Below are 25,085 nucleotides of genomic sequence, written 5' to 3'. Positions count from 1 at the left end.
ACACACACACACACACACACACACACCCCAATCTGAGCATAACATTTCTTGCTAAAGAACCTCCCCAGGGTCCCTAAAGATCAGTATCTCTTCTGCCTGGTACTGACTTATTACAGCCCCAAACGCCCTTGTGCCTCACCTCCCAACACCAACACTCCATCCACAGGCCCTCCAAACTAGCTACTCTGTTTCCCAGAGGCCCTCTAAAAACTTTTCCCACTTTTGTTTCATGCAGAGAGGGCCCCATCCCCAAGAGCCCCCCTCCCAAGTTCTAGGTCCTGTAGCTCCAACCTGGCCCCAGGAGGCAAGTCACAAATGGCCTCAGATAGGGATGCTCGTAAGCAGTCAGAGAAGGTTCAATATGTCCTGAGACCAGCAGCAACAGAATTGGAGTGATGGGGGTGAGAGCCCTCACACAAGGGTTACCCAGGTCCCCCCCAGTAGTGGTGCTAGGGGACCCTAAGGCCACATGAGGGACTGTGTGGTGACAGGGATTGAATCAGAGTTGGCTGCATGCAGGCAAATTCAACCCCAGTAGTAGCTCTCTAAGCCCCAACCTGTATTTTATGAGAAATTAATATTTGGGGGAGAGAGGCTGGAGAGAGAATACAGTGGGTAGAGCCCTTACCTTGCATGCAGCTGACCAGTTTGATCCCTGGCACTACATATTGGCCCCCTAGCCTGCCCGGAGTCACCCTGAGCATCACCAGATGTGTCCCCCTCCCCCACCAAAAAAAAAAAAAGGAAAAAGAAATTGATTTTTAAAGTTCTGGAGGCTAGAAAGCCAAAATCACTGCCTCAGCAGATTAATGTCGTCTGCATCTCTCTCTGTCATTCCTCTGAGTGTACCTCCAGTATCCCTCTGGGGGCTTCAAATTACTTTTTCTTATAAATAGGGACACAAGTTAGGTTAGCATCCACTCTACAGCCTCGTTTTCACTTAAACCTTCCCTCCAGCCACACACCAAGATACTGAGGATTAGGGCCCCAGGACAGGAAGCGGGGACACTCATAAGGCCTATGGCTGTATTTAACTCCAGTCCAAAATATAAGGAAGTTGCCATTTTGAGCAGCTCAGATAAAGCAGCCCTGAAAGCACTTCCCACCAGCCTTCCAGTCTTGAGAGAGAACAAATTTCTGTTCTTGTCTGAGCCACCCTGGGCAGCTCACCAAAACAGCTTAGATACCGTGTCTTCAATCGAACTGCATCCTCTGCCCAGACACCCCGCAAGGTTTGGCTCCAGTACCCAGTGCGGGCGACCGGGTCCTGGTTCTGCCTGTTCCCAAATCATCCATGTCCGGATCAGAGTTGTTTGCTCGGGTGCCCTCCTCTCTAACCCGATCTGGGTCAGCATAAGGATTGTACATCTGGCTGCCACCTGCCCCCGTCCTGTCTCACGGTGGGCATTGATCATCAATCCCCCTTCTCACACCATCTTTTATAATCCTCTACACAGAGCTCCAGGGAGCCGCCGTCCATCGACTGACAGTGGCTCCAGAGAGACAAATGACATTTGCCACAACTCTTAAGTTGAGAGCAGAGGCATGCTTTTTCACTCAAGGCTTTCTTCATTCACAAGTTAATTTTAATCATCCGTTCTCCACTATCCTTCATGTTCCCATTTAATTCCTGCAGCCGCCTTCTGATTCAAGCGCCACCATTATCCTGCTGCTGACAAGTGAAGATGGGGTCTCCGAGAGATGAGACATTTGTTCTCAGTCCTGCCTCCACCCACACCCGCTGGCATTTCCTCTGCTCTCTCGGTGACTCTGGGCTGGGTCTGCAGGGAACACAGAGTGTGGGCTTCTTATAATGGCTTTTGGAACTCCGGCTGTACTCTTTCTCTCCCAAGTAGTTCAGCAGTATTTGGGGTTAGTCGAGGAATAACCAAACTCCTCTTTTTTTTTTTTTTTTTTGCTTTTTGGGTCACACCCCACGATGCTCAGTGGTTACTCCTGGCTCATGCACTCAGGAATTACTCCTGGTGGTGCTCAGGGGACCATATGGGATGCTGGGAATCGAACACAGGTTGGCCACAAGGCCAAGTGCCCTACCCACTGTGCTATCACTCCAGCCCCCAAACTCCTCGTTTTATAGAAGGAGCTTGAGAGAGGCTAGTGGGGGCTGGAGCAATAGCACAGCGGGCAGGGCATTTGCTTTGCACACGGCTGACCCGGGCTCATTTCCCAGCATCCCATATGGCCCCCTGAGCACCGCCAGGAGTAATTCCTGAGTGCAGAACCAGGAGTAACCCCTGAGCATCGCCAGGTATGGCCCAAAAAGCAAAAATAAATAAATAAAAGTTTAAAAATAAATAAATTGAGAGAGGCTTGTAAAAAAGCTGCTAGGGAGCAAGAGATCACTTTCCTTTCCCTGCTACCACTCTGATGGGGGCATTTGGAACTGAGTCAAGGAAACTCAAGGAGCGGATGCAGGGATTAGGTTGCACTTCAGGCTTCTTCTGGCTGGCCCAGCGGGTGAATTAAAATCTTACTTCCTGCCTTTGAGAAGTGAAGCAGGGGTCTGGAGGGAGGGCTCTCTGTGCTAGCTCTCTGTGCTAGCCTGGCCCCTTGCCCTACTCCCAAAGGAGAGAGGAAAGGGGAAAGGCTGGTGGTTGGGAGCGCCCAGAGGAAGCTCTGACCCTTGCTCCCCTCGCCACTGAGCTGGCATGTCCATGCTTTCAGAACAAACAGAGCTCTCTTGTGCTTTGTCTCCTGCACTATTCTATCCATTTTTCTCGTCCTGGCCTGATGTGTCTCTGCTACACCTCCCACTGCAGGCCAAGGCTTTAAGAAAGCTACAATAGGGGCTGGAGTGATAGCACAGTAGGTAGGAAGTTTGCCTTGCGTGCAGCCAACCTGGGTTCGATTCCATCATCCCATTTGGTCTCCTGAGCACCGCCAGGAGTAATTCCTGAGTGCAGAGCCAGGAGGAACCCCTGTGCATCGCCAAAAGAGGAAAAAAAGAAAAAAGAAAGCTACAATAAGCATCCTGCCTGGAGTCATACCGTCAATAAACTCCAAAGCTGGGGTCTCCAGAACCCAGGCATCTTGGCAAGGTGCAAATGGGCGTACAGTGTGCTTTGAGCCTCGATACCCGGAACAAGCCATCAGCTCCAGAAGAGGCAGAAATCCCAGGACCACCTCTCTCATTCACGATGTGATCTCTGTAAAGCAATTTCTGCAGTTCCACCTGGTTTTATTATCGTAGAGCCACATCCATTAGCGCAGGGGTGAGGTGGGTGCTGGGAGGGGTCATGATCTGCAGGGGGTTGTACTCAGGGCATCTACCATTGGAATAATCTCACCTGTTTTTAAAATTCTGTCTGATAATGATTCTCATTCATCCCATAAACTGGTACCCTGGGGTTATGAGGAGTAAGTGAGATGAAAGTCATTAAGTTGGGACCCAGTAATGAGCCACAAAGTGGGCTTCTCTCTCTAATATTCTCCCAAGGGACAGTTAAACAGTGGCCTTGAGCCCTGGACCATCAGGCCAGCCTTGTCAGGAAAGACCCCATTTAAAGAAGCCCAAACAGCTTAGAACAGAAACCCTAGACAGGAAAATTAATTATTTTGTTGTTGTTGTTGTTTAAAAACAGAAACTCCTAGACTTTCGTATGCTTCATACTTTTGTTTCTGTTTGTGGGCCACACCTGGAAGTGCTCGGGGCTTAGTCCTGGCTCAGTGCTCAGGAATTACTCCTACTGGTGCTCGGGAGACCATATCAGGTGCTGGGGATGAAACCCAGGTCAGCTGTGTGCAAGGCAATTCCCTTACCCACTATCTCTATTTCTCCAGTCCCACTTCATACTTATCTAGTGCTTTTAATATGCCAGGAGACGTCATCATGCACTTAATTTGTTGTTGTTGTTGTTGCTATTCTTGTTTTGCTTTTTGGCTCACACCCGGCGATGCACAGTAGTTACCCCTGGTTCATGCACTCAGGTATTACTCCTGGCGGCGTTCAAGGGACCATATGGGATGCTGGGAATCAAACCTGGGTCAGCCTCGTGCAAGGCAAATGCCTTACCCACTGTGCTATCGCTCCAGCCCCGTCATGCACTTAATTTTACAGTCACTGTGAGGCCAGACTCAAAGTAGGGCTCATTTCGCAGATGCAAACCCAAGAGATTAAGAGTCCAGCCCAGTGGGTCTAGAGTGATAATACAGCAGGTAGGACCTTACATCTGGCTGGCCTTGGTTCAATCCCCAGTGTCCCATATGTTCCCCCAAGAACCACCAGGAGTTAATTCCTGAGGATAGTCTCAGGAGTAACCCCTGAGTGACGCCAGTGTGACCCAAAAAGCCAAAAGAATAAAGGGTCCTGCCCAAAATCATAACCCCTGTAGATGGCAGAGCTAGAGTTGGAACCCAGCCAGTCTGCCTCCACTGTGCACCCCCCTCCATTAAGATGATTAATTTTCAAAATCTTTGCTTTCTAGGATACAAGGCCTGATCATTCAAGGTGCTTCTCCTGCCCACTCGCGTTTATTTCTCAGCCCAACAGCCCGGAGAGGGAGGCAGTGTTGATTCCCCAATCATGGAGAGGAAATTGAGGCTGAGAGGAGGGAAACTGGTCAACCTTGCCAACGTCAGGGCAACGTCAGCTCAGTGGCAGAAGTGGGAGCGGAATTTGGGAGATCGCTTCCCTACCTTTCTCAGTTCCCAAGCTCCCAAAACTGCCTCCTGGCCAAGGGCCACTCCTCGGCCAGCCACTGGGTCCCCAGGCTGAGTCCTGCAGTATGTCCCAGCCCCCCTCACTGTCAGACAGGAGGGGCAGGAACTGCGAGGCTGGTGGAGTTTCCGACCAGGCAGGAAAAAGAACAAAGGGATTGTGGGGAGAGGCGGAGGGGGTGCCGGGACAGTGGCCGCACAGGGAACGCTGCACCATGGAATATGAAGTCAAGAAAGGGAAAAAGGTAGGTGGGAGACGAGAAGAGGTGTCCTCGGAGCTGGGGGAGCGAAAGCTGGGTGGGGGGCGGTGCAGAGGGGCAGGGGGCTGATGGATAATGAGCTGCTTCAGGAGGGACTTTCTTCTCCATTGGAGGGTGCTTTCCCCTTACTCCTGAAAAGTCAGATATTTGGGCTCCAAAGCCCCTCACCGGTGTCTCCACTCTCAGTGCCTGCCTGGAATGACCAGAGAATCTTCTAGAGAAACCGGGAAACATAGAGTCATTGGGAGGGCACCCCACCGGCTTCTCCAGGGTTCCTAGTGCCTCCCTCCTGCCCCTTCTGAGACGGAGAGACAGACTGACTCCTCTTCCTGGTCAGGACCTCATCAAGGCGATGCTGTGCTGAGAAGCTGAGGCCCTCATTCCAAAGTCTCCGCTCAGAGGGCTTCCAATCTAGCGCACCGCCCTGGGCCCCAAAGTCTGCTCTTCACCCCTTCCTGACTCACAGGTTTTCTACCCTGATCCTAGAGGTACAGTACAGGGTCAAGACGCTTACCTTGGGAGTGATAGCATAGCGGGCAGGGCGTTTGCCTCGCACGCGACTGACCTGGATTTAATTCCCAGCATTCCATATGGTTCCCTGAGCACCGCCAGGAGTAATTTTTAAGTGCATGAGCCAGGAGTAACCCCTGAGCATCACTGGGTGTGACCCAAAAAACAAACAAACAGAAAAATAAATAAAAAGATGCTTGCCTTGCATGCAACTGACCTGGTCCTTATTCCCCAGTCCTCCATGTCAGGAGCCAGGAGTAGGTCCTGAGTACCAAAGGGTATGACCCACCCCAAGCTTTCTAGTCTGTTTCTCTGTGTATCTCCCTTGGTTGTCTTTGTTCTCAGCTAGCCCTTAAGGTCCCCCTTCCCACGCCCATGGAGTTTTCTCCCCCAGCTCCCCTAAGGAAGCCTGGCCAGGCTCCCAGGGAAATCCAGAGGGCTCTGAGGGGCTGGAATCATAGTGGCTGTGGTTCTCTCTTGAGTTATTCTTTCTGTAGACACCTGTGGGGCACCAACTGAGGGCCAGCACTACGCCTGGAGTGAGCACAGGGTGAGCAAACTCAGATGAGCTCCCTGCCCACCCCCAGGGACCCTTTACCCTTTGTCTAGCAAGAAGGCAACAATTCTTCTCCTTCTTCTTCTTCTTCTTCTTCTTCTTCTTCTTCTTCTTCTTCTTCTTCTTCTTCTTCTTCTTCTTCTTCTTCCTCTTCCTCTTCCTCTTCCTCTTCTTTTTCTTCTTCTTCTTCTTCTTCTTCTTCTTCTTCTTCTTCTTCTTCTTCTTCTTCTTCTTCTTCTTCTTCTTTTAATTTTTATTAGTGAGACGCCATGAGGTACAGTTGTAGACTTACACATTTTTGTGCTTGGGTTTCGATTATACAATGATCAAAACAATTCTTCTTTTTAATCAAAATGGACCAGGGGCCAGAGAGACAGTACAGCAGAAAGGGTGTTTGCCTTTCACACATGCCTTCCACATGGCCGACTCGGGTTTGACCTCCGGAATCCCCAAGCACCTCCAGGAGTAATTCCTGAGAGCAGAATCCGGAGTAACCCCTGAACATCGCTGGCTGTGGCCCAAAAAAGAAAAAAAAATCAAAATGAACATAAGATAGTACAAAGGTTAAGGTTCTTGAACTAGCCTGCAGCTGCAGCCGTGACCTGGTTGGAATCCTGGCACCCCATAAGGTTCCCTAGCACTGTCTAGTGTGACCCCTGAGCCCCACCAGGAGTGGCCAAAAAAACCCAACAAGGATTATCAAGGTGAGACAGAAGAGGTAGGGCAGCGGACTAAGCCCAGGGTTTGCATTTAGGAAGCCCAGGTTTTATGCCTTGTCCCCAGGTTTGACCCCTGGAGAAAAAGCTGTGAATGGTTCTTGAGCACTGCCAGATATGGTCCCAAACCTTGCCCAATGTCAGTAAATATAAAGTTGCCTAAAAATCTGGGAGATGAAATAGCAGGAGATCTATCCCCAGGTAGGTCAACTTGAGCCTCAGCTCTGACGCTGGAAAGAAAGGGAGACAGGAAACATATTTCAGGTAGAGAAACAGCATGTGCCAATGCCCTGTGGTGGTAATAAAGGATGTAGCGAATGATAATTGTAAAGGGCCTTTCTTGTATTTGGAATGAGGTGCAGGCATTGTGGGGGGGGGGGTCAAAGAGATTGACCTGCAGAGTATTGGGTAGAGCTGGAATACTTGGGGCTACAGACAAAATAGGTACCTCTGCATGCCACTCACGCATGCGCACATGCTCACACAAGCAGAATAGTCCCAGTCCCATTCTGGCATTCAAGAGTTCTGCATATGACTTTTTCTGCAGTCAACCCCAACGTCAGTGGAGAGGCAGAGAGAAAATCTCCCCTACCCATCTGGGCTCGAGGGTTGTTGAGCTAGCAAACTAACAGCAGGCCACTTAGTGGGAGGCAACACTTTTTTGAATGAGGTAAATCTGGAGAAGCTATCTGAATGTAAATTCTAATATAAAGGAGCTCAAAACAAGCTTTGCTTTTGTTTTTTAAAACCAGAGGTAAGGAATAAAATTAGGGGCTTGGGTTTCAAGGAGAGAGGACGAGGACTTGCATGAAGAAAGGACCCCAGACTACCTTTTTCCTGGCCAAGATAGTTTTTCATCTTTTCCAGGGCCAGAGTAGGGCACTTGCACATGACTGACCTGGTTTGATCCCTGGCACCCCAAATTGTTTCCAGAGCCCTACCAGGAATGACACCTGGGCACAGAGCCAGGAGTAAGTTGTGAGCATGCCCAGTGTGGCCCCCAAGCAAACAAATAAATAAAAAGTTTGCTTAGATAGATTATTTCTGGGGCTAAATTAAATCTGGGGAATATCCACAAAGTGGAAGCTTCTAGGCAGTTACAGGAGTACTTAAAAAAAGTCTCTTGAGCCTGCCAGAGCCTTGGCTGATCTTAGCTGAAAATTATCCACACGCCCAAGTGATAAAGTTGTGGAGAGGCCTCGTCTCCAGCCGACTACATCACCTCCTCCAGCTCAGCTTCATGCTGGTGTTCATCAGCTTTGGAGGCCCCGGGCCTGTGCATATGCTGTGCCCTCTGCTTGGGAAGCTGTACCCCAGATGCTTTGTTCGCAGAGCTCTCAGGCACTTCATTTGGACACCATTGGAGGAGGTTCACAGTTTGAGCTGGGCATGCATCAAAATCACCTGCTGTGATCAAGAAAATACAGATCACAGGGTTTCAGACCAAGTTCTTTTTTTTTTCCCCCCAAGTTCTGATTGAATACATCTACAGGGAACGTGCATGCCTCTACAGAGAGGAGCCTGCCTCTCAAAATCCCAGGGGCCCTGCCGCTGTGGATCCAAGAGCCCCTCAGGAGAGCTGCCGCTTTAGCACCCCTCTGCTTCCAGGCGAGTGTTTTCGGTCTTTGTTAGCCAGTTTGGGGGCCGCACCCAACAGTGTACAGGGGCTGCTCGCACAGAGCTCTGGGGTTGCTTGCAGTGGTGCTCAGTGTTCCAGGTGATGCTGGGGATTGAACCCAGGCCTCCCGCATGCAAAACTTTGCCCCAACCCTCTGGACCCAGCCTAACTTCTTAAACTGTAGGTAATGACCGAATAGGGGATTGCATAATTGAATGCGGGGGTTGCAAGGCGGGGAGAAATTGTCCCTTAAAAGGTTTCTGAGTGTGCAACAACTAAAATGTAATTCATTTTACAGGAATCAGTTGTTTCTGGCAATGTGGGCCCGTGTTGCATTTCTTGGGTGAAAGGGGGTTGGGTGTTAAGAAGCCCTGCTCTAGAGTAGAGCTCCAATTTCCTTTGCTGTTGCTAAAGTGATTGGAAGTCACATAGTTCCAGGGACTGAAACCAGGACCTCACACACATAACGTGTGACACTGCACTTGCTCACACTCCCAACCCTCCAACTTCCTTTTGAGATCTTGATGTCAAAGTCCGGACAAAGGGCCTGGAATTTGCACTATTAGTTTCAGCACAGCTGGCAAGGCGTTTGCCCGCTCGAGCAAATCGATAAACGGGAGGACAGTACAGTGCTACAGTGCAGTGCAGTTTTCTCCAGCTCACTTTATGCAAGTTCCCACTGCGAACTTATTAATTTGCTAGTGTAAATGGGCTACACCCAGTGGTGCTTGGGAGCTATTCCTGGTTCCGGTTATGCCTGGTAATGGTGCTTGGAGAACCAAACTATATGTAATATTGGGACTCTAACCAGGATAATAGCTTTAGCCACAAGCCAGGCAAGTGCCATAAACCGTATATTATATCTCTAGTCCACTAATATATTTATTATGTCTAATAATTGGCAAAGCAAGAAAACAGCTTAACAAATGCTTGTGGACCCTATACAAGTAAAATTTCAACCTTTTCCTGTCTTGCTGAAGCCTGGGTTCATTCCTTCAGTATGATCCTGCGCCCGAGCGGGACCTCCCCACTCAGCTGGGAGTTTAGAAGGGAGGCCCTATGGGGCTGGAGGAATAGTGAAGTGGGGAGGGCACTTGTCTAGCACGTGGCTAACCTGGGTTCGATCCTCAGCATCCCATATAGTACCCCGAGCACCGCCAGGAGTAACTCCTGAGTGCAGAGCCAGGAGGACCCCCTGAGTATCTCCGGGTGTGATCCCAAAGAGCAAAAAAAAAGGGGGGGAGACCCTAGAACCAGACTATTCAGCACTAACTAACTACTGAGGTCAGCTTGTTCCCTCTCTGAGGCTTCATTTCTCTTCTCTAAAATGGGGATTACAGAGGTATTCCTGTTCACAAAAATTTTGTGAGAATTAAACCAGGGAAGGTGGGCCAGAGAGATAGAACAGGGTTTAAGTCACTTGCTTTGTCATGTAGCCAAGCTCACTGTGATTCCCGGCACTGTAGATGGTTCTCTGAGCACCACCGGAGTGATTCCTGAGCACAGGGCCAGGAGTAAGCCCTGAGCACCTGCTGGTGTGCCCCCATTCACACAAATCAGGGCTCATTGCCGACTTTATTATGTTTGCCCCACTTTCCTCCTCCCCCAGGGCTTTGTATCACCCATCCGTCGACTGGTGTTCCCCAAGGCAGCACGCCGGGCAGCCTGTCGGAGCAATGTGAGCCGCAGGCCTCTGCACTCGATGCCCCTCTACCCCCCCGACTACCTCATCGACCCCCAGATTCTGCTGTGCGACTACCTGGAGAAAGAGGTTAAGGTATGTGCAGGGTGAGGACCCGGGGGTGGTGGGGAGAAGACATTTAGGTGAGGAGTGCAGCGGGGAGGGGCTGTGAGTGAAACTGACAAAGACAGGCCTGGGAGAGGACACATTAAAATATTTTTAAATTTTATTTTCATAAAGTTGTTCACAATAATGGATTACATTCAATATTTTGACACCAGTCCCACCACCATTATACCTTCCCACCACCATTATTTTGAATTTTCCCACCACCACTCAAACCTGCTGAACAGTCAGATGCTAGATAATTTATTTTGTATTGCTTGTTATGAACAGCATAAGATGTTGCGCAGCCTCCTTGAATTCTAAAATTTTAGATCGTTAGGGTCTGGAGAAATCTCTACAGCGAGCTGCTCGGTTCTGAGATTCTTTTGTGTGTCTCTGGATCACGGCTGTTAATAAGCTTAAGTAGCAGCCAAAGGCAGTTCGTGGGCGTGACCTTCAGGGTCCCATAGGGGTGGGGAGATGGGAAGGACTGGCCCATCCCCTGTCCCTTGAGACCTGGAGTTTGCAGTCACTGGTCCCGCGTCCTTGGGCTTTTGACTGAGTTCTGGAAGTTGGCAGCCACTGAGATTCCAAGGGAACAGGTGGAGGGACAACACCTGCTCCCCTCTGAGACACCCGGTGAAATCGGCCTGGCACAGGGCCCAGAGGCATCTCTGCAGCGAGCTGCTTGGTTCCGAAATTCTTTTGTGTGTCTCAAAAATGTTTACACCTACAATTTGAGATCCTTCACAAAACCCCCAAGAAGTGACCAGGAGAAGGAAGTCTTTATTCCTTTTAAACAAAGAAATATTCAGGAAGCTTTGTCAAGGCAGAAGGATTTGAGCTGGGAGGGTAACACCCAGTGAAAGAAGATTTATCTCAGCCCTAAATTCCCTGTATTGGTGATAGGGAGGTCTTCAGTCCCCCGGGAGAAGATTTATCCCTGCTTTCAGTGAAGAAAGGCAAAGGGAGGGGGGAGGTCGGAGTGACCTTCCCGCTTCCGCCCTGCTGGCAGGCTCCTTCAGCGGCAGGCATCACTAAGCAGGATGGTGTGTCGGGAATGTGACGGGGCCAGCCTCTGCTCTCCCCCACACCAGCCTCAATCCCTGTGGGGCACAGGGCAGCCCGGGCTGGGTGCGCCTCTGCCTTCTGCTGTGAACCCTGGCATAACCCTTCTGCCAGGCCCTCCACTCCCTGGTCTCAGCGTTCCCATCTCTGCAGAGGTTGGGGGATTCTTCTGGGGAGCACAGACCGGAAAGTGCTCTGCGCATGGAACCGCCACACCTTCCTGGGGGGTTTGGGGGCCTGTATGTTGTTGCAACCCACACAGTGTCCAGGTTATAGGAATCCAGGGCTGCAACCGCTAACAGTTCAGGTCATGCCAGGGTGCTCCTAGCTTAGGGACGCCATGAAGGAGTGGGGTAGGTATGGCAGATTTAGGAAAGACAGGAGTTCATTTACATTTGATTTTTTTTTTTTTTTTGAGGAGGCACATCTAGCAGTACCCAGTATTTACTCTTGGCTCTGCACTCAGGAATCATTTCTGGCAGTGCTCAAGGGACTATAAGGTATCCAGGGATCAAACCCGGGTCAGGCACATACAAGGCAAGTGCCTTACCCACTGTATTATCTTTATGACCCCTACATTTGAATTTCTGATGAGCAATGTAAGGTAAAGGTAAAGGTAAAGGCCCTCCCGTTGATCGTCGATTTGCTCGAGCGGGCCCAGTAACGTCTCCATTGGAGACTTTGTTGTTACTGTGTTTGGCATATCAAATACTCTCGGTAGCTTGCCGGGCTCTCCGAGAGGGGCAGAGGAATCGAACTCAGGTCACCCATGCTGGCCGCTTGTAAGGCGAACGCCCTACCGCTGTGCTATCGCTCCATGATTTACTTTTTTTTTTTTTTAGTATTTATATGTTGCAAATATTGCATAGAGGGGCCAGGAAAGGGGGGAGGGGGCAGGCAGGGCACTTGTCTTGGTGACTGCCAGGAGTGATCTCTGAGCACAGAGCCAGGAGTATGCCCTGGGCACTGCCAGGTATGGCCAAAACCTCCCCACAAAAAAAAATTGCATGGAACTAAAAATACTTTTTCTAAAACTTTTTTTTGAAAGTAGTTGTTCACATGGACTTTAAATTTAGTATCTTATATTTTCTAGGAGACACTTCCTAGGAAATAAAGATAAAGTGGTGGAATTCACCTAGAAAACTAAAACTGAAAATAAAAGTCTCAGATTGAATAACATTTAGGTGACAACATTAAACTAAACCTGAGGATGAAGAATTGGGTTGTTAGTTGGGGGGCCTCCTTTTCTTGACAACTTTCCATACTGACTTAATACAGCAAATCTTTCCTTTCCCTCTGACTTCGGTGACAGGATCTCAGGGGCCAAGGGACTTTGTACAATCAGCTGACAGCAGTGTGTTGGGGTGGCAGGGCCCTCCAGCCAAGCAGGAATTCATGGGTGGTTCCTTTAGGCCACTAGAATGACTTGTGCTTCTCTCCTAGCTACAGAAGTTTGTGTTTGAGCAATCTAAGCTAGCAGTGCGATGGGGCGGGGGTGGGGGTAGGGGTGGGGGTGGAGGTCAGTTTTGTCTCTTCTAGCTATAAAATATCCAGCATATGATTTAGCTTCGTTGTGTCTTTGCTTCTCATCTTTAAAGAGAATATGAATGAGCGTACACACGACTCTCAGGACTGTCTGCCTTCTTACAACCCCTTTAATGATAGCAATTACCAGGCTATTAATAATTCATTAGTTCTAATCTCAGTCTAGAGGCACAGTGTCAGGACTTCTAAGGTTTCAGAGTAATTTTTATCTGCCCATCGCCCACCAATCTCCTCCATTTCCATCCAGTTCCTGGGCCACCTCACCTGGGTGACATCTTCACTGAATCCCTCCAGCCGGGACGAGCTCCTGCAACTGCTGGACACAGCCAGGGTGAGGCTTGGGGGATTCTAGGGGAGGAGCAGGGTCTTGCTCCCTTTCCTCTTCCCCATGGCTCCCTCCCCGAGAACTCAAAAGATTCCCCGGCCTATCCATGCAGCAGCTGAAAGAGCTACCGTTGAAGACCACGGCGGAGCAGGACAGCATCCTGAGCCTGTCCGCCCGCTGCCTGCTGCTCACCTGGCGGGACAACGAGGAGCTGATCCTACGCATCCCCACGCACGAGATCGCCGCCGCCTCCTACCTGCAGGACGACGCACTGCACCTGCTAGTGCTTAAAACCGGTACAAAGGGTGGGGCGAGAGCTGGGGCAGGGCCAGGAGGTGGGTCTTGCCTTCGCGAGGGTAGTGACCGTGGGCAGGACCTGAGGCTGGATGATGATGGGGTGATGAAAAAGGACTAAGCCCGGTTACCACGAGGCTAGAGTAGGTCGTTTGCATAACCTGCTTGCATATGGTTATGTAAAAAGACGGAACCCGGAGGAGGACGAAGTGGCCTGACACTATCAGGAGGGAGATGCTGGCCAAACCTGATAAGAGAAGTAAAATCCTGCTAGGACAGGGCGCGAAGTTAAAGGGCGTGGCGAGGGGGGCGTGGCCAGCGTACTGTGAGGCTAGGACGGCCCAGGCGAGGGGAAGAAGTCGGTCCTGGGGGCGGGCCATGCGCCAGGGGAGGAGCTCGTGATTGGGGAGAGGCATCAGACCACGCCCAAAGGGGAGGGACTGAGTCTGGGGGCGGGGCGGGGGAAGCCGAAAGCAAGGAGTAGGTCCCGAAATCCTGGAACCCAGGACTGGCATCCAGTCCTGAGACTAGAGGGTGGAAGCAGGCGGTTGCCTTCAGTTCTGGGGCTCCGAGGTGGGGTAGAGCGGGAGGGATATGGGATAAAGCCAGGGCAAAGCCTGAGGCTGATGGCAGGACCCGAAAAAACTGGAGTGCGGTGGGTCCTGCTCCAACTCTTTGAAGTTAGGGATGGAACGAGGGCATGGGGGGGAGGGTCTGAGGTCAGGGGCGGGGAAAGTGGTGGGGCCTGAGATCAGGGGCGGGGACAGTGGGGTTCTGGGGTCAGGGGCAGGAAAAAGGTGGACCTGCGGCCAGGGGCAGGGACCGAGGGGGATCTGAGGTCAGGGCAGGGGCCAGGGGGTGAGGCCTGAGGTCAGTGGCAGGGAAAGAGTGGGGGTCTGAGGTCAGGGACGAGGACGGAGGTGGGGCCTGCGTCCAGGGGCTGGGCAAGGGTGGGACCAGCAGTCAGGGGCGTGGACAGACGCTGCAGGACCCCGAGCGGCGGGGGAGGTGCCCCCAGCGTCTGGAGGGGCCGCTGAGCCCCGATCGCCAGAGGCTGACGGCCACCCCGCCGCTCCTAGGTCTGGGCGTGGACCCGGTGCCGGCGGGTGTGGACGCCAGCCCCGGCGGCTCGGCGCGCGACCCCGGCCCGCCGGGCGCGGCGCCCGAGAAGCGGCGGGTGGGCACCACGGAGCGGCGCCACACCATCTGCAGCCTGGACTGGAGGATGGCGTGGGGCGGGGGCGCGGGCTCCGAGAGCCGGGCGGCGGGCGGCGGCGGCGGCGGCGGCGGCAGCCTGGAGCGGCAGCGCGCGGGGGCGCGGGCGTCCGGGAGCTGGGAGCGGCGACAGACGTTCAGCGGCAGCTGGGAGCGGCGACACGGCGGCGGCGGCGGCGGCGCGGGCAAGCCGGGCGGCAGCTGGGAGCGGAGGCAGGCGGGCGGCGGCGGCAGCTGGGAGCGGCGGCACCCGGGCTCCAACCCGCTCGACCCGCAGGACCCCAGCCCTGACGCCTACTGCAACCTGGTCATCCTGGCCGTGGCCAACAGGGTGAGCCCCAGGACACCTTGCGCCAGTGCGCCCCGCCTGGCCGGCGCCTCGGGCTGGGAGGACTCTGCCCCAACCCTCCACGCAGTCCCATTCGCGAGGCTCCTGGGGACCACGCCGCTTTTGACCCTACAAGGACTTCGGTGCCAGACTCCAAGAGGCCTTTAAGCCCCGGGCACCCTCAGGACACTCCCCCTGGGGCTGGAGCTGGTAGGGCGTTTGCCTTGCACGCGGCCACCCCGGGTTCGAATCCCAGCATCCCATATGGTCCCCTGAGGACCGCCAGGAGTAATTCCTGAGTGCAGAGCCAAGAGTAAGCCCTGTGCATCGCCAGGTGTGACCCAAAAAGAAAAAAAAAAAAAGACACCTCCCCCTGCTGTCTCAGGAGGATAAAAACAAATCAAAACAGATTTAATCCAACCCTCTCCTCCAGTCTAGCCCTGCTCCTTCTCCAATGATGCCATTGTCCTGCTCACAATAAGAAATCATAAAGATGCTAACCAGTGCACCCCCAATACCAGACACAAAACCAGCACTAACTCAGTTCATTGCCACGTTGTCTCCTAGAGCAGACAATGCCTCTGTCCCCTCTATGGAGAAGACGCTGGCTCAGGGACTCAAGGGTTTGTGCAAAGTCACACAGGAAGCACAGGGGATGGTTTCAACATTGGAAACCAGAAACTCGGCGCCTGTACTCTGGGTGCTGGCCCTCTCTCCTTTGCTTTGCTTTACTTTGCTTTTTTTCAGTAAAGCAGGACAGTTTTTATTGGACGAAAGGGGCAAGGGGCAGAGGAAAAGGAAAGAAATATGGGCTCAAGAGAGAACAGGAGTTTGAAAGCACAAATAGGCACACAAGCAAGCAAACGTAGAGAAAAGCAAGTGAGATGCGTGTCATGGGAGAACACGGGCTTGTAGAGCAAGCCCACCTGCCTTGCTTTTTATTTGGCTCTCTTCACTTATTGCCAGCCTCAAGGCAGGCATGGAGCTCAGTGCTCTGGATTCAGGGATGAAACATGAAACGTATTTGGAACCTTCCCTTAGGGAGCCCAGGGTCTAGCAAACAGTTTCAAGGCCTGAGCGCTTTGAGCATTTCCTCTGAGCAGGGCCTCCCAGTCGTCTCCTCTGTCTGTGAACCGTGGAAACAAGATAGACATGGCGGGGTGGGGCTGGAGCCGCTTTCCTCCAAACACCCATCCTCTGTGATCCCTGGTCCAGTGACTTTTGATTGTTTGGGTTTTGTTTTTCAGGCCACACCCAGTGGTGCTCGGGGCTTTTTTTTTTTTTTTTTTTTTTTTTTTTTTTTTTTTTTTTAGTCTCTGTGCTCAGGAATGACCCCTGGTGGTGCTTCGGGGACTCTATGTAGTGCCAGGGATTCCAACCAGTAGGGCCACATGCAAGGCAAGTGTCCTAGTTTAAAACACAGAACTCCCCAGGTCTGATCTCTTCCCGTCCAATCTCCAGATGAGCCTCTAGACTAGCCAGCCCAAAGCTGAGCTCCCAGTTTTCTCCCTCAAACCTGCTCTTCCCTGGGCGCAGGGAATTGTCTTGATGAATGGCCACTCTCTTCTTCCTTTGGTCAGTCTTTTTTGGTTTTAGTTTTGGGCCTCAACTGGTAGTGCTCAGCTTCTCGCTCTGTGCTCAGGAATCACTCCTAGAAGTGCTTAGAGAATCATCTATGGTGCTGGGGTCAGTCATATGCAAGGCCAGTGCTGGATACATACTGTACTCTCTCTCTGGCCTTCTAATTTTTTTTTTTTTTTTTTTTGCTTTTTGGGTCACACCTGGCCATGCACAGGGGTTATTCCTGGCTCTGCACTCAGGAATTACCCCTGGTGGTGCTCAGGGGACCATATGGGATGCTGGGAATCAAACCCGGGTCGGCCACGTGCAAGGCAAACGCCCTACCCGCTGTGCTATCGCTCCAGTCCCCTGGCCTTCTAATTTTTGGAAGTAGGTTTAAGTCACGCCCAGGCTCACTCCTGGCTCTGTGCTCAGGGATCACTCCTGGCATGCTCAGGGGACCAATCTTCTATTTTTTGTTTTGTTTTGTTTTGTTTTAATACCTTCCTTCCCTCTGTTGAGGTTGTAATGACTAGGACTCCTTCTCCATACTTGGTGGTGGTGCTCCCATGCTCGACCACAGTACTCATGGGGGTTCACGTTCTGATTGCAGTGCTTCCACACACCTGGCTAAGGTGCTGGCAGACATGACTGCAGGGGCCAGCCAGCTGGTAGGGCATTTGCCTGGCATGCCGCCGACTTGGGTGTGTTCCCCCAGCACCTGACAGATATGGTTCCTCAGGTGCACTAGGAATGATCCTGAGTGCAGAGCCAGGAGTAAGCCCTGAGCAAGGATGGGTGTGACCCCAAAACAAAACAAAAAAAAATAAAAAGAAGAAAAGAAATGACTATAGTGCCAAGGATCATAGATAGCAGAGCTGCCAGGATCAGGCTTGGCACAGGCATTGGCATCAGGGCTGGCACTCATCACCTCACACTTGCAGGGCCCGCACATTAGCTGCTGACCCCTCTCACGGCCTGTTGCTACTCAGTTCCAGACCCTGCAGGGACTCTTGGCTCCTCATCCTTATGCCCCACAGCCACTCTTTCTACAAATCAGGGGACTGTATTGTGGAAACAATGAAAATGCATCTACTTCTCCACATTTTCACTATCTCATCCGGGGCCGTATTCCGTCAATGCCCTACCTGCTGTACTATTATTCCGGCATCCCCCCCTAAAAAAAAATGATTTCTTAGCAATAGCAAGCCCAGGATTCATCAGTGGTATGAAACCTTCTGTGAAGACAGCACTGTCACAACTTCCCTCTTCCCCCACCCCCACCGTGAGTTCCAGAGTCTATCTGCAGGAAGTATGAACTCTTCCCTGTTTTTAGGTGCTTTGCAAGGATCAACCTCTGTCTGATGACAGTCCACTTCTTCGTCCTAAAATGCTAACCCTCAGCTACCTTTTCATTTATACCCAGGACCTTTTTTTTTTCCTTTCAAGAAAGTTTCACTCAAGAACTTAAAAAATTTCTTTCATCTGGGCCAGAGGGATAGTAAAGGGGTTAAGGCACAAGGGGCTGGAGTGATAGTACAGCAGGTAGGGCGTTTGCCTTGCACATGGCCAACCCGGGTTCGATTCCCAGCATCCCATATGGTCCCCCGAGCACCACTAGGAGTAATTCCTGAATGCAGAGACAGGAGTAACCCCTGAGCATTTCCAGGCATGACCCAAAAAGAAAAAAAAAAAGACACTGTCTGCAGGCGGATGACTGAAGTTTGATCCCTAGTACTGTTTATGGTCTTCTGAGCACCACCAAGAGTGATCCCTGAGCTCCTAACCCGTCCCCCTGCCCCCACCAATTCCTTTCTTCTATCAGAGGCTGAAATTTGTGGTTTTTTTCTGCTTACAGTTTCTCTGTGGCTACCAGGAAGCTCAGATCTAAATATGGCATTCAGTAATAGGAACTGTATTAAAGCTAAAATGTTCACACTTTTAATTATTCCTCTACTTCTTAGACATGGAGATCTGGGCTCTAGACTTGGCTAATTACTTTATTTCTCCAGGCCTCAGTGTCCTCCCTGAAAACTAGACTAAATGAGGGCTTATTTTAGAATGAGTATCAGAAGAGTCCAAGAATTTCCCGGAATTTGGGGTATTTATATATTTTCAAGGCAGAAGAGTTAGAATTGTCACTGGCTTCTATAAATGCACTCAAGATCCAACAAGTTGCCTGGGATGGGAAATAATTTTGATGGTCTCAGATTGAACTTAAAGGTGTGTGTGTGTGTGCGTGTGTGTGTGTGTGTGTGTGTGTGTGTGTACCCCTTGAACTGCCTCCCAAGATGTTTTAGAAAATGGGTTGTCTGGTCACCGGGGAGGACCTGAGGTCACTGTCCCCACCTGAATCAGGATGCTGCCGAGGAGTCCTGTGCCCTCATCTGTCAGGTCTTCCAGATCATCTATGGGGACCAGAGCATCGAGTGCGTGGACCGGGCTGGCTACCACTACACGTCCACTCCTGAGCGACCGTGGCTCTGCAGCCGCAGTGAGTGATCTATCTCCCCCCTGCCCTATGAGATTGCCTGGAAGGGCAAGGGAGTGCCCCAAGAACCAGAGTCCAAGAAAACTTCTTAGGGGTTTTGATCTTCATGGCAATTACAGTCTCTTCTGGAGTTCCAATCAAGTGTCAGTTTTCATGATGGCTTCAAACAGCTTCTTCATTAGATGTCCCCATGCCCAGATTCAGACAAAGGTCCTGGGAGTGGAACTTTGTCTCCTTCTTCTGTGTTTGGTTCCCTGTGGAGGGTCCTAACCACATGCCCTGTCTGCTCACTGATCTATTTTACCCCACTAGATCAAAACCAGAGGTTTTGGTCCCTGTATGCAGTCAAGGGCTGAGATGAGTTGGTAGGAGTTATTATTCAGCATCAACTATGATGTGCCAAGTCTTCCTTTATCCTCCCTGCACCAGTGTCTGTCCTGCTTCCTGTATCTGCTGTTCCTTCTGGAGACCAGGAGCAGTGCAGATACTCAAGTAGTAAGGTGGTTTTTTGTTTGTTTGTTTAGTTTTTTTTTTTTTTTTTTTTTTTTTGCTTTTTGGGCGACACCCAGCCCATGCTCAGGGGTTATTCCTGGCTCTGCACTCAGGAATCACTCCTGGCGGTGCTTAGGGGACCATATGGGATGCTGGGAATCGAACCCAGGATGGCCGCGTGCAAGGCAAACGCCCTACCTGCTGTGCTATTGCTCCAGCCCCCAGTAAGGTGTTTTTGTAGTTGTTGTTGTTGTTTCTTTTTTCTTTCTTTTTTTTTTTTTATGGATGAAAGAACGCTGTTAGACCGTCTGAGTCTAATTTTACAGTTGAGAACACTATGGCTCAGTGTGACCAGTAATTGCTTAAGGTCGTACAGCTGGTCAAGGGCAGACTGAGCATTCAGACGTGGTGTACCTGATTGTGTAGCTTTGCTCCAAAACAGCCTCATTCCCCACAGCACCTGCAGGGCCCCCGAGGGAGCCTTCTTCTTCGAGGTCGCCAGCCTTGGGGAGCTGACAGTCTTTTGGAGGCTCACCCATCCTGGGAACTGGGAAAACGAATAATCCAGCCCATGGGGATACTGGTCAAACAAAGATGCCCACTCAATACGTATTTCAAGCTGTCCATGTCTTCAACAGATAATCCTGGATATTGGGGGGAAGTAGGAATCAATATTTTGGTGGGGGTGGGGGCAGGTCAGTAACTTCTGTGATTGCCCATTTATTTATTTATTTACTGTGTATTTTTTGGGGTCACACCCAGCAATGCTCAGAAGTTACTCCTGAATTTGCACGCGGGAATTATTCCTGGTGGTGCTCAGGGGAATATATGGGATGCTGGGAATCGAACCTGGATCGGCCACATGCAAGGCAAATGCCCACCCGCTGTACTAACGCTGCAGCCCCTGGCTGCCCCTTTAGCTCACAGTGAAAGCTGAGACCCTCAGAATTGCATCCTCCCTCACTCCTCTCTCCCCCTACCATGCCCCAGTCTCCACCCCAGTCCCAAGGGAGCAGAGCCCAGGGCCTGGAGGTTGGGGCCTCCAGGAACACAGCTGGGGCGCTGGTCCCTGCCTTGACATCTATCCCTCTGTCTGCCGGCCCCAGGTGAGAGCTGCCGCACGGACGGGACCTACGCTTACGACGCTGACTTCAGCTGCTGCAGCTCCTTGTGGGTACTGCTCGTGCTGGGAACGCCGTCCTTGCCCACCCGTCCCCCACCCCGCGTGCAAGCGTGCACACACAGCGTTCCCAAGACCCCTGAGAAGCAGAGTGGGAAAGTGATCCTACCTTCATGTGGGGTTGTGGGGACCCACTGTGGGCGCGAGGTCAGGCTGCTAGAAAGTCCCACACCTGGGAAGGACCCGAGCAGGCCGGCTCTGGAGTCCACCGTCCTCGCCATCCAGCGACACTGCTGCCCTGTTAGTAAGAATGGAAGATGGTGTTGGGACATTCACCCCGGGAAACAGAAGCCTGAGGTTGATGTTGGACTGAAGCGCTGTTTGTCCAGAGCCTCCCCTGGGCCCGCACTGCGCATGTGCTAGGGATGCGTGGGCAGGAAGTCAAGGACTCGGGTAAATGGGCACTGGGCAGAGAGACCTGGTTCTTGCTCGGGCTGGCCGATAGTCCAGTGCAGGGAAGAGTGGAGCCATTATTCCATGGGCACGAGTAGCAGGGCTGAGAAGCACTAAGCAGAAGAGCTGGCAGCCGAGAGAGGGACATCTGAGCCCTTCTGGGGAGACAGGAGGGCTCCTTGGAGGTAGTGACCCTTGAACAGGGACGTGGAGACTGAAGGGGAGGACCCTGAGCAGCCGGAGCATCAGGGTGGCGGCGTTCCGGGTCTGAGCAGTAGCCAGGGGCCCTTGGAGAGGGTGGAAGGAAGTGGGGAGGGGACATGGAGGGACACAGAAGCCCTGGTGTAGACCGGGTGAACTCTGCAGACCCGGTGACCACGTGTTCTGGTTTTATTTTGTTTGGGTTTTGGTTTTGGGATCACACCTGTCTGTGCTCAGGGCTTACTCCTGGCTCAGCACTCAGAGATCACTCCTGGAGGGACTTGGGGGACCCTATGTGGTGCTGGGGATTGAACCCAGGTTGACCACATGCAAGGCAAGTGCCCTACCCCATGCACTATCTCTCTGGCCCCCAGTTTTGATTAGAGGGCCACATCCAGTTCATCCGGGGCTACTCCCATCTTGCTTGGGGTCACTCCTGGTGGTGCTTGGGGAGCCGTGCGCTGCCAGAGATGGAACCCGGGCCTGCCTCCTACCCAGCCTGCACGCCAGCCCTTTGAGTTATCTCTGGTTCGTTTGTGACTCCTGTCTTGGAGGGTCAGGGGAAGTTCACTGGGGAAGTGACAGTCAGGATCTGATGATGAGTAACCAGGATCTGAGTGAAAGGTGGAAGTGGGGACTAGTCCAGGCAGAGGCAAAGCATGTGCAAAGGCCAGAGGTGAAGCGTGAGGGCAGAGAGAAGGCCGAGCGACCCGGCCTGAGTGCAGAGGGAGACCAGCTTCAGGGCTGTCGGGACCCAGAGCCCACAGTCCTGGGAGGCATGACCGAGCCTCCCCCTGTAGCCCACCACTAAGAGAGGATCTAAAGGCCCCCTCACCCCCATTGTGCCTCCAGCAATGGCTCCCAGGACACATTCGAAGCCTGTTACAGTGGCACGTCCACGCCCTCGTTCCACGGTTCCCACTGCAGCGGCAGCGACCACAGCGGCCTGAGCCTTGAGCAGCTGCAGGATTACATGGTCACGGTAAGCTGGGAGGGTGCAGGCCCTGGGGCTGAGAGGCTGGAGTGACAGGAAGGGGTCCTGAACTCATGATGGCCCTGTCCATCTGTGATGCACAAGGCCTATCCAACTCAAGGATCTATCCAAAAACTTCAACATCAACAACAAAAAAACCCCTTTTACTTCATTGTGTCTTTCCGTTTGGAACTGCCTTATAACACTGCTGCAGGGAACGCCCCAGAGGCTGGTACCTGTTAAGAGATTCCTGCCTCTTTAATGTCTGAACCAGAGAACCCGCTCTGGTGTTCCAGGATTAGGGTCTTCCAGTATTATTAGTTGCATCTCCAGTGGTCTGCACGCGCTCTAGTAGGCCAGGGCAATGTTTGGAGTGGACCCCTGGCCAAACAGGCCCTCGGAGAGGGCTGGGGGACTTTTCTTCCACAGCACTTGGGGCCAGGGGTTGTTCCCTGCCGCTGATGTCCAGTATGTCCCCCCAGCTGAGGAGTAAGCTGGGGCCCCCTGAGATCCAGCAGTTCGCGCTGCTGCTGCGGGAATACCGGCTGGGACTGCCCATCCAGGACTACTGCGCAGGCCTGCTGAAGCTCTACGGGGACCGGCGGAAGTTCCTCCTCCTCGGTGAGCCTCTGCATCCCCCTGTACCCTAGCGCCTCTCCCAGGTCAAGCCCAAGCCTCTTAAGGGTTCTGAAAGTCTGAATTGGACTCTGGGATGAGTGTGGTGATTTATTCCCTGTCCCTCCGTAAGGTGAGGCAGTGAGATTCCAGGGGCTTAAGAGGAGAGGAGCAAAAGGGGGATGGACTCTATAGCATAGCAGGTAGGGCATTTGCCTTGCACACGGCCGACCTGGGTTCAATTTCCAGTATCCCATAAGGTCCCCTGAGCACCGCCAGGAGTGATTCCTGAGTGCATGAGCCAGGAGGAAGCCCTGTGCATTGCCGGGTGTGACCCAAAAAACAAACAAAAAAAGGGGGGGGGGTAATGGACTTGCCTAGAACCATGGAGCTGGAAAGATCAGCATTGCTGGACCAGAGAGAGAGACAGACAGACGTACAGACAGACTGACAGAGATAGACAGAGAGTGCTCAATTCACTTCACATGTTGGAAGCTGGGGTGCGAGCCTTTGGACTAGCCCCCAAGCACCACAATGTGTGGTCCAGTTCCCATAAAGAAGAACAGGGCACTGGTATACACCCACTTCCTCTTCACAGCAAGTCTGGGGATGTTTCTTCCCTTCTGAACCCAAGATGGAGCTCCATCCAGCTCAAGGGGGTTCAGGAAGTAGTTTCAGGTCACACAACGAGTAAGAAGGGTGAACAGCAACAGTTACAGGGGGGCTAATATTAATAAGCCAACAGGGCATGTGGCAAGTACCGTGTGCCAAGCACCATCTCATTGAAAGCCCTCCTTTCTGGGAAGTAGAAAGTATGATTTGCCCCCACATTTAGCAGACGAGGGAACGGAGGCTCCGTGAAACAAAGTCCTGAAGTTACAGAAGCAAGTAGCAACCCAAGTTAAAAGCAGTCCAAGGGCCTGGAGCGATAGTGCAGCGGGTAGGGCGTTTGTCTTGCACGCGGCCCGCCCAGGTTCGATTTCCAGCATCCCATAGGGTCCCCCCCAGCACTGCCAGGAGTAATTCCTGAGTGTAGAGCCAGGAGTAACCCCTGTATATCCCGGGGTATGAACCCAAAAGCCAAAAAAAAAAAAATAAAATAAAAAGTAAAAGCTGTCCAAGGCAACAAGTGGTGAGTGCGTGTTGAAGTCCTCGCTTCCAGACAGGATTCAGTCTCAGTTTTCCAGGGAAGGGAGGTCAGGCTCGGAGCAGTTCTCTCCTGGCCCCACCGCTGACCCTTGTCATGCCACGAGGAGCGAGCGCTAGGAAGTTCACGCAGTGCCACATCCTTAGTCTCTTCTGGCTCTTGGACTCCGATCTCCGGAGGGCCTAGGGGCTCCTCTAGCCACAAGCCCCGGGTCTCACCCGGCCCCTCCACCGGCAGGGATGCGCCCCTTCATCCCGGACCAGGACATCGGCTACTTCGAGGGCTTCCTGGAGGGCGTGGGCATCCGCGACGGCGGCATCCTCACCGACAGCTTCGGCCGCATCAAGCGCAGCATGAGCTCCACGTCGGCGTCGGCCGTGCGCAGCTACGACGGCGCGGGGCAGCGCCCGGCCGCGCAGACCTTCCACCGGCTGCTGGCCGACATCACGCACGACATCGAGGCGCTGGCCCCGGACGACGACAGCACGGACGCCGAGGCGCACGACGACTCCCCGGGCGCGGGCGACGCGGCCGAGGACAACTACCTGTAGGCTGCCACCGCCGCCCGTGCCTGGGCCGGGCACCCCTCCTGGGCGACCCCCAGCCGGGACCGGAGCGCTCTGGGAGCGGCGGTCCAGCCCGCGGGCCCGGTCCTGCAGTCCCCGGAGCGGCCTGCAGGGGGCAGGGATGCCCTGGGCCGTCACCGCACGGCCGGGGAGGGGGTGGACTGGGCAGTCTTCTCTGCCTGCTCAGAGTACTGGCCTTGGGAGCTTCCTTGCCCGGTGTTCCGAGGGCTCGGCCAACAGAGGGATGAAGAGTGGGCTCCACCTGCTGGTAAAGTGATAAAAAGAATTCCGAGACAACCTTTTTGTTTTTTTGTTTGTTTGCTATTTTTTGGTGGGAGCAGATTTGAACTGCACCCAGCCGAGCTCTGGGGCTACTTTTGGTTCTGCACTCAGAGATCACTCCTGGCGGTGCCAGGGATTGAGCCTGGGTGGGCTGCGTGCAAGGTCTTACCTCCCGGATTTTCACTCCTGCCCCAATGCCCCGTTTCATACTTGTGCACTCCCAGGCTCAAAGTCGAGATGGGAAGGGTCTCTGACTCTTAGATCTTACTCCCAAATTCCTAATGGCC

General features: G+C 52.7%; 1 protein-coding gene across 1 annotated transcript; it reads left to right on the top strand.

Moving 5' to 3' along the window:
- Positions 1 to 4,864: 4,864 nt before the first annotated feature.
- On the top strand, positions 4,865 to 24,512 carry LOC130017187 (cerebral cavernous malformations 2 protein-like). The gene is made up of 10 exons (XM_056107893.1): positions 4,865 to 4,922; positions 9,947 to 10,114; positions 12,984 to 13,067; positions 13,174 to 13,357; positions 14,435 to 14,901; positions 18,817 to 18,952; positions 20,548 to 20,611; positions 22,068 to 22,197; positions 22,671 to 22,809; positions 24,188 to 24,512. Exons 1-10 carry the CDS (start codon positions 4,893 to 4,895, stop codon positions 24,499 to 24,501), a joined length of 1,716 nt encoding a protein of 571 aa, XP_055963868.1. The 5' UTR covers positions 4,865 to 4,892; the 3' UTR covers positions 24,502 to 24,512.
- Positions 24,513 to 25,085: the final 573 nt, after the last annotated feature.

Source organism: Sorex fumeus, unplaced genomic scaffold (genome assembly GCF_029834395.1).
Source record: "Sorex fumeus unplaced genomic scaffold, SorFum_2.1 ptg000178l, whole genome shotgun sequence".
In the NCBI taxonomy this organism is placed as follows: Eukaryota; Metazoa; Chordata; class Mammalia; order Eulipotyphla; family Soricidae; genus Sorex; species Sorex fumeus.
The sequence above is the reverse complement of the archived record's forward strand: the minus strand, read 5'-3'. Positions and strand labels throughout refer to the sequence as shown.